Source organism: Protopterus annectens, chromosome 2.part0 (assembly GCF_019279795.1).
Source record: "Protopterus annectens isolate FY-2018-M chromosome 2.part0, PAN1.0, whole genome shotgun sequence".
NCBI classification, from domain to species: domain Eukaryota; kingdom Metazoa; phylum Chordata; order Ceratodontiformes; family Protopteridae; genus Protopterus; species Protopterus annectens.
This window is the reverse complement of record NC_056728.1, coordinates 222,761,055-222,774,977: the sequence shown is the minus strand read 5'-3', so window position 1 is coordinate 222,774,977 and position 13,923 is coordinate 222,761,055. Positions and strand designations below refer to the sequence as shown.

Here is a 13,923-nt window from a genome sequence, read left to right as displayed (position 1 = left end):
CTCTCGAGCTTCTCCCTTACCAATAATGCACACTCCCTAAGTACCTCAGATCTCATTCACCGCTATTTGAGTTAGACGTGGTGACCAGTTGCTCTTGAGCAGCTAGCTGGTTTTATTTGAATTAAAATCTTCTTATCCTATTTTAAATACTTTTTTTTGCATATTTTCTATTTATCTTTAAACTTAGCTTATACTCCTTACCAAACAACTGTTTTTTTTCTTGCTATAAATCCCCTTTCCTTTTTCATATGAAAATACCTCTGAATTGTATTGTTAATACTCTTCCCCTTTACACTTGGTGTATTCCCACTTTACCATTGTTGGTATTCCCTACCTTTTTTGCTTCTTTCTCCTTAGTTTTAAAAAAAAAAAAAAAAAGCTTTTTATTTTTCATTTGTTTTCTTGTCTTAATTTTCCTTTCAGTATGGCAGATAAAGAAAAAGGGTGGCTGGCTTTAAAAAGCGTGGCAGGTGTCAGAGGAAAATGCCTTATTCTGACTCACATGCATTATGTGTCTATTGTTTGGGACCCCTTCACCTTTAAGAAGACTGGTCTATATGCCACGAGTTCAACCACAGAGCTCTGGTTGAATGCAAAAATAAGCTAATACTTAAAGGTCTTTTTCCATCAGAAAAATCTAAGAAGAGGCTTCTGTCTTCTCCGACTTCTCTGTCAGATCGGGCAGTCAAAAGACCCAAGCTTTCATATCCTTCAACCTCCTTGGATCCAAAAGTGAAGACTAAGAAACATATGGATCCTTCCATTTTGTTGAATCAGACTTCGGACAAGACCAAATCTTCACTGGATCAGACACCTGGCTCCGGCTTGTGACTCGGGAGGATTTTCCTCAGAGCAGGGAAGGACTAGGATCCAGAGGCTCATCTTCTTATATCTGGAGTCATGTCCCTTTCAGGGGAGGTCACCCTTTGAGGTTTTAGAGAGAGCCATGTCTGCTTCAGCAGCTCAGACAGTCCCTACCGCCTCAGATCCTCATCCTCCAACCCTCTCATTTCTGTGTACAGAGTCTCAACTTTTTTCTCCGCAGGGACAGCGAATACCGAAACCCCAGGCTTCCCAACAGGGCATTCCCATTTCTTTTGATACCTCCCCAGAGCATCCCACTGAGAAAGTCCCTGAGAAGAATTTGTGCAAGAGGAAGCACTTGGATTCCCTGGAGGAATCCGTAACAGAATACACATACTTTGATGAGGGCAAAGGGTCCACAAGGTCACCTCTTGAAAATGTCTACTTTGGTGACATCCTATAAATCCTAAGACAGAGACGCAATTGGAAGCCAAGCAATCCTTTGTCTGAAGAGTGTGTGTACCTGAAGGCTTTTGGTACCAGTCCTTCTACCTCTTGGGTGACTCTGCCTGCCGACAAGCTCATTGAGTTGATCACTTGGTGGGCTTGGAAGGTCCCCGACACTGTTGTGCCGATTCCCTGGAGACCAGACAAAATTATTACTGCTCCTGGGGACAAACTATTTTGTACAAAAGGTGTGCCTTTGGATTGCCATGGTCATGGTGGTGGCCACAAAGAAGGAACTAGCTGAGGAAAGTTCCTCTATCCACCCCCCCCCCAAGAAGTTTTGGGTGATAGAAAGATTTGGGAAGCATTTCTATGCTTCAGCAACAATCCAGGAGGTACTTACAGTTCCGGCTGGGAGCCAGTCATTATCATTTCAGAGTACTGCTCTTTGGTCCCACCACAACCCCCAGGGTGTTTACCAAGTGCATGGCAGTAGTGGCAGCTCACTTGAGACTTCATGGATTCGGAATGTTTCCATATCTAGACTGGCTCATTTCTGCCCCTACCAGGCATCAGCTATTAAAGGCAAGAGACAACGTTCTCCAGACTTTCTTCCATCTAGGGATAACCATAAACTACTAGAAGTCATATCTAAAGCCTCATCAAAATTTAAAATTTATAGGTGCAGTTCTTAACACAAAAGAGACAATAGCTTCACTCCTCCCTTCAAGAGGGGAGACAGTCAGGTCGCAAGTCACAAGAATAATATGCAGCAGCAAAATCTCAGCTCGGCTGGTTCTTCAGGCCTTAGGTTCCATGGCGGCGGCAATATGAGAATTCTGCAGTGGCTGTTATGAGCACAATGGTGTATCGTTCAATTACCCGTGTCGACTCAAATAAGGATCACCAGTATTTGCAAAACATATCTCAAATGGTGGAGTCATTCGTATCCGATACTACAATGTTGCCCATTTGTTCTTTCTCAGCCCAAGGCCACAGTGACCATGGACACTTCCCAGCTAGGGAGGTGAGGCATTTTCTGAGCAAAACAGTCCAAGACACTTGGTTCCCCACAAAAGCCAATTTGCATATTAACGTTCTAAAGGTGAGAGCAGTGCTTTTAGCATTGCTGGCTTTCCAAGATGCTCTTCCCATAGGAACAATTGCAGATCAGTCAGGCAACACGTCAGTAGTCTGGTTTATCAACAAACAAGGAGGAACCAGATCCTACCCTTTGTGTCAAGAAGCTCTCAGAGTGTGGCAGTCGGCGATCTCTTCCAACCCCTTTCTCATAGCATATCTCAGGGATGTCCAGTGTGATAGCAGACAAGCTGAGCAGGTGCATTCTTTTACCCCATGAATGGTCCCTCAATCAGAATATGATAGAAAGGATATTTCATCAATGGAGTCAGCCTTGCTGCGATCTTTTCACCTCTCCCCTAAACAAGAAGTGCAGCAAATACTTTGCCCTGATCCCCTGAAGTGGGGAGTCACCAAGGGAAGCTCTTCTTCACAGTTGGCACTCGGTCTCCTTCATGCCTTTCTTCCAACTCCATTAATCTCTAATTTTCTACAGAAAACAGCCAGGTTGAAGAGCAGAGTAATCCTCATTGCACCATATTAGCCTCAAAATTTAGTTCTCCTTCCTATGGCCTCACTTATTTCACCGACAGTGGATTCTGGATCCAACTCCAGACCTCCTGTCTCTCCCAGCGGGCATGATTCATCCAGACATACCCAATCTCACCTCTCCAGTCCGATATATACTTCTGTCTGCTCATAGACCATCTACACGTAAGCTGTATTCCAGTAAATGGAAAAGATTCGTTCACTGGGTAATACAGAATAATATTGATGCCTTCTCTGCTCTGATTCATGATATACTTAATTTTTTAGCCCAACTATTCAATGAAGGGTCCTCTTCTTTGACTGTCAAAATTGGCAGCAGTGTCCAATTTTCACATTGGTTTCCAAGGTTCTTCATTCCTCAGTTGCTTCACATAAACTCTGCAAAGCATTTTTGAGAGGAACTCTCCTTTTACAGCCCCCCCATATAAAGATCCTACTCCACCTAGGGACCCTAAATTTGTTGCTAAAGGCCATTATGCACCCCCCCTTTCAAACCAGCATCTAAGTGTGATGTCAAATTTCTTTCTCAGAAGACTATTTTCTTGGTAGCCATAACTTCTGCAAGAAGAATTTCTGAAATTCAAGCCTTATCTTCCAAGCTGCCATATTTCATTTTTTCACAAAGAATACTAATCCAACCTTTTTACCAAAGGTGGCATCAGAGGCAAATATCAGTCCATCAAATTACCAGTATTTTTTCTAAAATTTGAGAACAAAGGTGACTACTTGTTACATTTGTTAGATGTTCACAGACAATTGTGTTTTTATCTTCATAGAACCAAGGATTTCAGGAAATCTGACCAATTATCTATTCCTTTCTCAGGTGTTAAATTGGGTAAACCAGTCACCAAAGTAACCCTGTCCAGATAGCTTATCAATTGCATTACTATCATTTATGACTGTTTGGGCATGGCATTGCCAAAATCGTTACAAGCCCATTCTACTGGAGCAATGGCTGCTTCATCTGTTTTTCAGACTGGGGCCTCTGTGGATGAAATTTGTACAGCAGCAACATGGGCTTCTTCTCATACCTTTGTTTCTCACTACATACAAATTGGATTTGGTCTCCAGGGGTAGAGCATCATTTGGTTCAGTGGTGCTGAGGAACATTCTTCCTTGAGTCCACCCAGGATCTAAGGTAGTTGGAGACTCTGTCCCATAAGTTGAGGATAGAGTGAAAATTCACAACGTCAGATAAAGAAGTTCTGGGCTCACCATAACATTCCATCTGTGTTGTCCATTTTCATTCTTCCTCAATTCCCCACCCACCGACCCCCTACCTTTGAACTCCTAGATGACAGGTAGTCGTAGGTGAGAACTTACCTTATACTGAGCTGCATATAGGGTCTCTCTGGTTACTTCTGATATTTTCACTTACTACTATTAGCAAACAAGATATGAAGTACTTAGTAAGGAAAAAGCTTGAGAGTTTTTTGGTTACTAAGAGCTATTGTAACGTCTGAGTTGGATCCGAGGGATCGGATCCAAACCCATAAGTTGAGGAAGAATGAAAATTGACAACACAGATGGAAAGTTATGGTGAGCACATAACTTCTTTTTTACTAGTATGGCATTATGTTAAGTTGTCTATCTCGCCTTCATTCTTGCTGTTTGGGACTCGGCCATCTTCAGTAGCTCGAGAGCTGTTTACTGGCTCGAGGCTACCCCTTATCCCATGATGCCTATTGAAAGCTACCGAGATCTTGTTTGCCGCTTCAGCTACGAGGCGTGTCGTTTCTAGCTCAGGCTTGTATACTTTTGTATATTTATATATTTATATTTGTTAAAACTTCTTAAAACTAGAGTATACTTCCCCTTATAGTTTTATTCTCTGTGGGTGTTGTTTGTGGACGACGCTTCTTTCCGCAGTCCATTTTTTTCTTAAGAATTTGTTTAAATTAGAGAGTCCCCCCCCCCCCCTTAGGACAGCCGTTTAACTTGGAGCCTCTCCTTCCCTTCTTTTTTACTGTATATAAAAAAAAAAAAAAAACCTGTTGTGTTCATTTAGTAGTGTAGAGATTTTTTTGTCTGTATTGTGGTACTTGGATTGTGTGTAGTGGTAGGTCATGTCCAAGGATGCGAAAGTTTCTGGCTTCAAAAAGTGTGACTCATGCTGTCAGAAAATGTCTCTGACAGATGGGCACACTAGTTGCATTTATTGTTTGGGCGCTGTTCACCTGCAGGACTCTTGTTCTGTTTGCCACGCCTTTAGTCCAAGGGTCCTGCAGGAGCACAAAAACAAATTAATCCTTCGGGATTTATTGAAGCCTCAGGATTCACCGGCAAAGAGTTCTCAGCCAGTGAAATTCCCTAAATCTATCAAACCGTCGGCTCCACCTTTGGAGCTGACTCCTGTACTGGAATAACCAAGTATGTCGGTTCCGGCTGGCACCGACAAGACAACTCCTCCATCAGCTCCATCAGATGTTTCAGAGCCATCACGGAACCATAAGAGACTGAGGTCCCATTCTTTAGAGTCCATCCACTCGGTGCCTCGGTCACCATCTTCACACTCCTCTCGATCCTCTAGGCTTTTGGATCATGATGTGAAGAGAATAGTAAGTAGGTTGCTTAAGTCACAGGCACTAGCTAAATTACTATCCAGCCCACCTCAACAGGTATTGTCTCCAGCTGCCTGTATTTCCATTCCTCCTCCGACTCCATTGAGTTCAGAGCCGGAGTTCGTTGGTATGCGGGTAGTGGAACCGTTGGCTCCGATCACCATCTCTCCTTAGGCCCCAACTTTGGCTCCGATTACCTCGATTGTTCCTTCTGTCGAGGAATCTGGATGCCAGGCCTCTCTTGTCGGTTCCGAGGGGGGGGGAGTGGCATTGGACCCTTGTCCGGCCCCATTCTCCCCCTTGGAGCTTCGGCGCAGGGGAGCTCGGCCCAACATCGGCCTCGGGGCCGTCGCCCTCGGCGTGGAGAAAGATTCCTATTTCTTCGGAACCGGAGCTTTCTCTGCCTCAAGGTTGGGATGCCTTCGAGGTCATGCGGAGTGTGCTGTCCCCCGAAACAGCTCCACTACTAGCTGCATCGGCTCCGTCCCCAATAGTGTCTGTGCCGATCTCTGCTCTTCCTCCAGACCCCAAGCATAGAGAACCGATGCCCCAGGACACCCTATTGGGTGTTCCCTCTTCTTCCGAGGCATCCTCTGATCACTCAGAGGAGCCCCCTCGGAAGAAGAACTGCAAGAGGAAGCACATTGACTCCCCTGAGTCTGTCACTTCAGATACAGACTTAGGTGAATCGGAAGGGTCCCCAAAGTCCCCCTCTGAAGATGTTTCCTTTTTGGACATCCTTGAAATGCTTAGGCTGAGGGGGAAGTGGACTTTCCTAGCCCCTACCAAGGATGAGTCTGTATTCCTTGATGCATTCGGTTCCCGACCTTCCACCTCCTGGGTTTTTCCTCCTTTCGACCCACTCATGTCTGTGGTGGCTCGAAAGGCTTGGTCAGCTCCAGACACTGTGGAACCAACTCCGAGGAGACCTAACAAGTTTATTACAGCCCCCCAGGATAAGCAATTCCTTTCCAAAGGTGTGCCCGTTGATGCCATGGTGGAAGCAGCAGCCACCAAGAAAGAGTTAGCAGAAACCTCTTCATCTGTTCATCCCCCTAACAAAGAGTCTCGGACGATGGACAGATACGGAAAGCGAATGTTTGCTTCAGCGACCTTCTCGATGAGGTCCCTGAACTGTCTATGTCATTTTACTCGTCTTCAAAGGGATCTCCTGAAAGAGCTTGGAGATGCCCTTCAAGATCGTACAGCTGAGGGAGTACAAGCCAAAGTAGATTCCCAGCTGGCGACTCTTAATTCCATAGTCAACTCCTCCATGAGGCTGATTTCCTATGCAACCAATGGAGCGAGCAGAGTCACTGGCACAGGTGTGGCCCTCAGGAGACATGCTTGGATGCGGCTGTGTCAGTTTGTGGAACCCTTTCAAGCTTCCTTCACCAATACTCCCTTTGATGGCGCCTTTCTCTTTGGGCATCAGGTGAAAGACAGGTTGACCAGGTGTGAGCAAGAAGGCAAGACTCTCTCTGCAGTGGGAGTCCATTTTTCCACTCCCTCTAGACCTTACCCCAAGGGTCAGAAGAGTGGGAAGATGTGGTTCCGGAAATCCCAGGGATCCTTGCCTGACACACGTGGTGATTTTTCCTCCAGAGGCAGAGGGGGAAACAACAGTAACAGACACCACCCTCGTGGCAGAGGGGGTCCGCAGAACCGGGGTGACAGAGAATCCTTCTCTGACAAGCCCTTCCAGCATCCCTGAAGGGTTGCCCGGCTGCTCACCTCTGGAGGCAGTCGGGGGAAGACTTTCGCTGTACCCAAAAGCCTGGCAAAATTTAACAAGAGACAGATGGGTACTATCCATTATATCCGGAGGTTACAAAATTCCCTTCCATCAATCCCCCTTACAGTCAAAAAAGGCCCTTCCAGATGTTCCACCCAATCTGAGGGAGCAAGCAGTCATAGAAGTTTCAAAACTGCTAGAAAAAAGAGCCATTCAGGAAGTCCCCGCAGACCAGCTCAGATCCGGAACTTACTCAAGATTCTTTTTGGTACCAAAAAAGACAGGGGACTGGAGACCGATTCTGGATCTCGGCAGACTAAACAAATCTGTACAAAAAGAAAAGTTTTGGATGGTCACACTACAGTCCATTCTACCCTTTCTGGGTCAGGACAATTGGATATGCTTGATAGATCTTCAGGATGCGTACTACCATATCAAGATGGACAGACGCTCCAGGAGATTTCTTCTCTTCCGGGTAGGGGTCAGTCATTACCAGTTCAGAGCTCTGCCCTTTGGTCTCACCTCAGCCCCCAGGGTGTTCACCAAGTGTATGGCAGTAGTCACGGCTCACCTGAGGCATCAAGGATTCCAGGTGTTTCCATATCTAGACGACTGGCTCCTCACTGCTACCACCAGGCATCAACTCTTACAAGTGCGGGATTATACAGTCACATCATGCACTCAACTAGGCATCACAATAAATTTCGAAAAATCTGCCTTGTTGCCCTGTCAGTCTATCACTTACATAGGAGCAGAATTAGACACAAGGGGAATGTTTGCAAGATTACCACTAGAAAGAGTTTCCACAATTCGTCAACAAGTGTTAATCCTAATGCAGAGCAAAAGGATTCAAGTCAGATATGTCCTTCAAGCTCTGGGCTCCATGCCAGATGCCATTCTTCTAGTTCCATTAGCGTGTTTCCACATGAGAATTCTTCAGTGGCTTCTTTTCACACAGTGGTCCTTTCAAGAGCTTCCCATGTCTCACATGATCCTGATTACAGAAACATGTAAAAGGCGCCTGTCTTGGTGGATGGACTCCCCACTAGTGTCTCAGGGCAGACCTTTCATACAGCCTCCACCGGTAGCCACAGTGACCATGGATGCCTCCCTAATAGGGTGGGGGGTGGGGCATTCCAAGGCACTTGGCAACCTCACGAGTACCATCTGCACATCAATGTCCTAGAAATGAGAGCTGTGTTTCTGGCGTTGCAAGACCTTCAAGACTCTCTTCCTTCCGGGACCATTGCAATTCAAACAGACAACATGTCAGTGGTGTGGTACATCAACAAACAGGGCGGAACCAGGTCCTACCCCCTGTGTCAAGAGGCACTCAGACTGTGGCAATGGACGATTTCCTCTCAACGTTTTCTGATTGTGACACATATCCCTGGGAGATCCAACGTCATAGCGGACAGGCTCAGCAGAGCTATTCTCATGCCTTATGAGTGGCCTCTGAATCAGGAAGTTGCGGATCTTATCTTCCGCAAATGGGGACAGCCTTGCTGTGATCTGTTTGCCACCCCTCTCAACAGCAAATGCAGCAATTACTTCTCCCTTCTTCCGCTTCCAGGTCACATACGCAGAGATGCTCTAGTCCACGATTGGCCTCAGGGACTCCTTTATGCTTTTCCCCCCGTTTTCCCTAATACCAAGACTCATACAGAAAGCAAAATTGTTGGGTTGCAAAATGATCCTCATTGCCCCTTATTGGCCTCGACAGATATGGTTTCCGTTCCTGCACCCCTACCTTGTCGATCAACCCTGGATTCTGGACCAATCTCTCCAAACACTCCAGCTTACAGCTTGGTTACTCCACTTCCAACCTTAGCCAGGCTTCCCGGTATATCCTCAGCAGTCCGTGATATTATCGTTTCCTCACATAAGTTTACTACTAGAAAAACGTATGCTAGTAAATGGAAACGGTTTTCTTACTGGGCAGAGTCTAGAAATGTGGATCCTTTCTCAGCCCCAGTCCATGAAATTCTTGAGTTTCTAACACAACGTTTTCAGTCCGGTGCCGCTTCCGCTACTATTAGAGTACAGTTAGCGGCCATTTCAAATTTTCATATCGGATTGTTGAATTCTAACATCATGCCTCATAAGCTCTGTAAGGCTTTTCTGAGAGGAACATCTCTTCTTTGACCTCCAGTGAGAGATCCCCCTCCTCCTTGGGATCTTAATTTAGTCCTAACTTCCTTAATTTTGCCTCCTTTTGAACCAGCAGCGTCATGTTCCCTTAAGTTTCTGTCTTGGAAGACACTTTTTCTGGGTGCTATCACTTCAGCTAGGTGTTTCTCAGAACTTCAAGCACTATGTGTTCATCCTCCTTACCTGGTGTTTCACAAGGACAGAGTTTCTCTGAGGACCAATCCATCCTTTCTTCCTAAAGTCTGCTCAGAGAACAATTTAAATCAATCCATAGATCTCCCAGTATTATTTCCCAATCACAGCAACAAGGCAGAATATAAGCTCCACCAACTGGATGTTCACAGACAATTGCGTTTTTACCTTCATAGAACTAAAGAACTAAGGAAGTCAGACCAGTTATTTTCTCTTATGCCTTCAACAAACAAGGCTTCTCAGTTTCCAATGTGACCTTATCCTGATGGTTGTCTAATACTATTACCTTTATTTACCAGTTACGGAATGAAGAGTTACCAGCTAAACCAAAAGGTCATTCTACCAGGGCATTAGCCACCTCCATAGCTTTTCAGTCTAGGTTGCCCATAGATTCAATCTGTGCAGCTGCCACGTTGGCAAACCCTCATACCTTTATCTATGGTCTCCTGGAGCAGAGCTGTCTTTGGTTCCACTGTTCTGAAGAGTCTGTTCCAATGAGCCACCCGGGATGTTCGGTGCTAGGGACGCTGTCCCAAACAGCAAGAACGAAGGCGAGATAGACAACTTAACATAAAGAAGTTATGTCCCTACCATAACGTTCCATGTTAGTTGTCTTCATCTCGCCTTCCTTCTTGCGTCCCTCCCTCCTTCCCCCGTCCTAGTGGACTGAGAGGAGTTCTTGTTTTCACTGGCTGAGTATTTTTTTCCTTATTGCTCTTCTGGACAGTTTTTTCGTAACCTATTCTATAATTAGATGTATTGAACAACCAGTTTTTAGATAACTGGTTTTCTCAACTTATGTCTGGAATTAACTATTACAACCGAGATCTCGGTAGCTTTCGCTAGGCATCATGGGATAAGGGGTAGCCTCGAGCCAGTAAACAGCTCTCGAGCTATTGAAGATGGCCGAGTGGGAGCCAAGGATTGGCTCCGATCCCAAACAACAAGAAGGAAGGCGAGATGAAGACAACTAACATGGAACGTTATGGTAGGTACATAACTTCTTTTTCTATTTCTATTTTGCTTAGACCAGTGAAAATGATTTGAGAAAATTTTTTGCACAGTATGGAACTGTGAAAGAAGTGAAGATAGTCAATGACAGAGCTGGAGTATCAAAAGGGTTTGTATATGTACTACTTAAGTTTAATAACTACCATTTGAATTGTCATGAACTCTGAGTTTGTTTTTCTTTTCTTTTTAAACGAAAGCTCTTTAATTTGCTTACAAAACACTTTCATGTATGTGCCTTGAAATGAAAATGTTGGAAAGTTTGGATAAGTATATATAATGTAGGGATGAGTTGGTTACGACCAGTCAGTTGCTCTGTACGCCCACACACACACACACACACACACACACACACACACACACACACACACACACACACACACGTGCACACAGACACACACGTGCACAGAGACACACACACACGTGCACAGAGACACACAAATGCAAAAATGCAAAGGTACATAAAAACGTAAGTTCATTAACAGAAAAAACAAAAAGTAAGTCACTTGGCTTTCCAAAATAATTTCCATAACATAAATTGTTTCAGATTTACGGGCCTTAAAGATCAAGTTTAAAGGTGCAAAACCAACTTTTCTTAAAAAGTGTTTTCATGCATCTTTATACATGCTAACAGTTTTTGTGTGACAAAAAATGTGATGTTCATCAAACACACTGCTGTGCTGGCTTTTTGGAAGTAGCATTTTGCCACCTCTCTCTGGCAGTCTATCAAAGCTCAGAGCTTTTATATGGTAAAATTGGGGAAATTTTGTGACATGTATTTTGTGCTTTTAATTGATACTGAAAATAGTGTTGTTTTCTCAGTGCAGTGTTGAGTAGTATCCCTGCAGAAAGTCTTTACATTGCTGTTTAGAGAGGGAATAGTGGGATTTGTCCATCCTTTTACTTGGCTGACCTTGCAGACAGTATTTAGTGTTAACCTGGATAGTTTCTTTTTCCCTGACTTGATGGATTCAGATATGGTGCCTCCCCATGCTACCCCTCGTACACCTAAAAACATAGAAACAAGTCAAGAAATATGCCTGCATGTACAGCTTGTGAGTGTGCAGTAGCATTAGGCAGGGTATCTGACCACTTGCCTTCTTTTGCCTCCAGGTCTCCCGGTGTGGTGTTAGTATCATAATTGTGTGTGACATGAGGGTCAGACACCTTCAATGTGGCTATACCAGTGCGTCGATCAGGTATGAGAGCACAATTATTTTTTTAATTGCAGGGAAAGTCGGGGGTTGTAAAATCTGTTGCCAGCGTTGATAGCCCTTTGCGAAGATCTCACACTAGTCTAATGCATGGAAAAAAAGAAAAAGACCCACTACATCGCAGGGAAGTATACCTTGATAGTTTTTTTTTTCTCGTGAGGTGGTGGCTGTGGCCAGAGGCATTCTTCAGGCAATTGATTATAGGATGCAAACCTGGTTTATGAGTAACTCCAAGACTCACACCAGTCATCCAGAAATCCCTATTTTGAAAGGGATTCAAAGTCTGACATTTCAGAAATGTAAGTGTCTGATAATCAGCTTCCCCTGAGGGTGAACAGGTGCAGAAAAACAAACATTGTTTTCTTTTTCGCAAATGCTGACTAGATTTAGGGATGTATTTATTTGGGAACAATCTTCAGCTGCTTTTCTGGTCAGTGGAATGTAAGATCGTTTGAAGGATGAGGCCCAGGATGTGATGACCTTCCCTCCATTAATCCTAGCATTGGAGGATGTTTTTAAGAAGGCTTTCACTTCTCCTTTATTGAATGAGTCTTTGCTTAAAAAGTGTTTAAGAAATTCAGGGTGTGCACAACAATGCCTGGTTGCCCTCTTATCTGTGGATCCTGCTGGTTTGTCCCCAACGACATCTTTCAACAAAAACAAACCCTGTCCCTTCAGATAAGCTAGCCAAGTGACTCAAATCTCAGGGAAAGAAAATGGTGCAGTCCAGCAGTATAGCCTTTAAGGTGTTTAACTACCAGTGTTTTACGTGGAAGCATTAGTTGAGAGGTATGGATAGTTTAGTCGAGTTCAGTACATCATTACCAGCTAAGTAAAAAGTCTAAGATATTGTGCTTGTGCTTCTCAAGTGTCTAAACATGCTTTAAAGAGTGCCCTAAAAAGGGGCCAGTACTGTTTTTAGAAATGCAGCGACATATGTGGTGATAAGAAGGTATGCTTGGTTGCAAGTCACAACTTTTCTGATAAATTAAAAAAAGAGAATCTGATGTGGTCTGTTCAGATTTCATCAACCTTTGAGGTTATGGTTTTGTCTTTGGAACCATCTTGGATATTAGCAAGCTAAAGGTTCTGAACTGGAGCTCCTTCTACTCCTGCCCGTAATGCCACGCTCACCCAGATACCTCAAATCTCGTTTGCCACGCATCAGCAATGCATCGTGAGTCCGTTCTGCCCACCTCTATGGGTATAATTTCTAAAGTTTACCATGAGTTGTGTTTCTTCTTTTGCGCCTATCCTTTTTTTCAACTTTATAGTAATTAAAAAAAAATAATATATATATATATATATATATATATACACACACACACACACACACACACACAACACACACAAATACACATATGTGTATGGATATATATATATATATATATATATATATATATATATATATATATATATATATATATATATATATATATATATCTCCTTAGCTTTAGTTTTTTTATATCTTGCTGCATGTGTTCTTTCCTTTGCGTTCTTCTCCTTCTTCTTCTCCTCTTCTTTCCTTCCTTCTTTCCACTATGCAGGAGAAATCCAACAAACACTTAGGTTTTAAGAAATGCACTTCCTGTGGGCACAAGATCCCCAACTCTGATGCCCACAGGGAGTGCATTTACTGTCTAGGGCCTGCACACCTTGAAGTGGCATGCTCTATCTGCAAGGGCTTCCTTTCTCAGGCTCTTGCAGATAGAAGGAATAAGTTAGTTCTGAAAGGGTTTATTCCACCTCTGTCCTCTGCTAACCCTTCTGTTTTATCTCAGGGGCTCAAAACCCCTATATGAAATCTAAAGAGGTCAGGGACCCTAAGAAATTGTCCCAGGACCCCTCCTCTTTAGTTCTTTTGGAGCCTCCCAAAAAAGCCCTGAGAACATTGGAGCAGAGCCCTTCGACTCCGACTTATGCACCTACCCATCCACTCCATGATGCCTCAGTCATCACTTTGGGGCCGGGGCCATCGGTGTCGAATACATCCCCCCAGGATATTTCTGCCAAACTTCACTCCAGACCTTCCTCTATTTCCTTTTCCATCATGTCCTCTCGGAGCTTGTCAGAGAATGAGGTGGATAGATTGATGAGGAAATTTCTCATCACGCAGATACAGATGGGGATCATCCCAGCTCTGTTCCCTACGGGATCTGTAAGCAGAGCATCCTCCTGCAAG

General features: G+C 44.2%; 1 protein-coding gene across 1 annotated transcript in view; it reads left to right on the top strand.

Annotated features, from left to right (window-relative positions):
* BOLL (boule homolog, RNA binding protein) overlaps positions 1-13,923 on the top strand; it is a 2,224,369-nt gene that overhangs the window by 275,635 nt on the left and 1,934,811 nt on the right. The window contains exon 3 of the mRNA XM_044060305.1: positions 10,548-10,639. Coding sequence (XP_043916240.1) covers positions 10,548-10,639 — 92 coding nt within the window. The remainder of the gene's footprint in view (positions 1-10,547; positions 10,640-13,923) is intronic.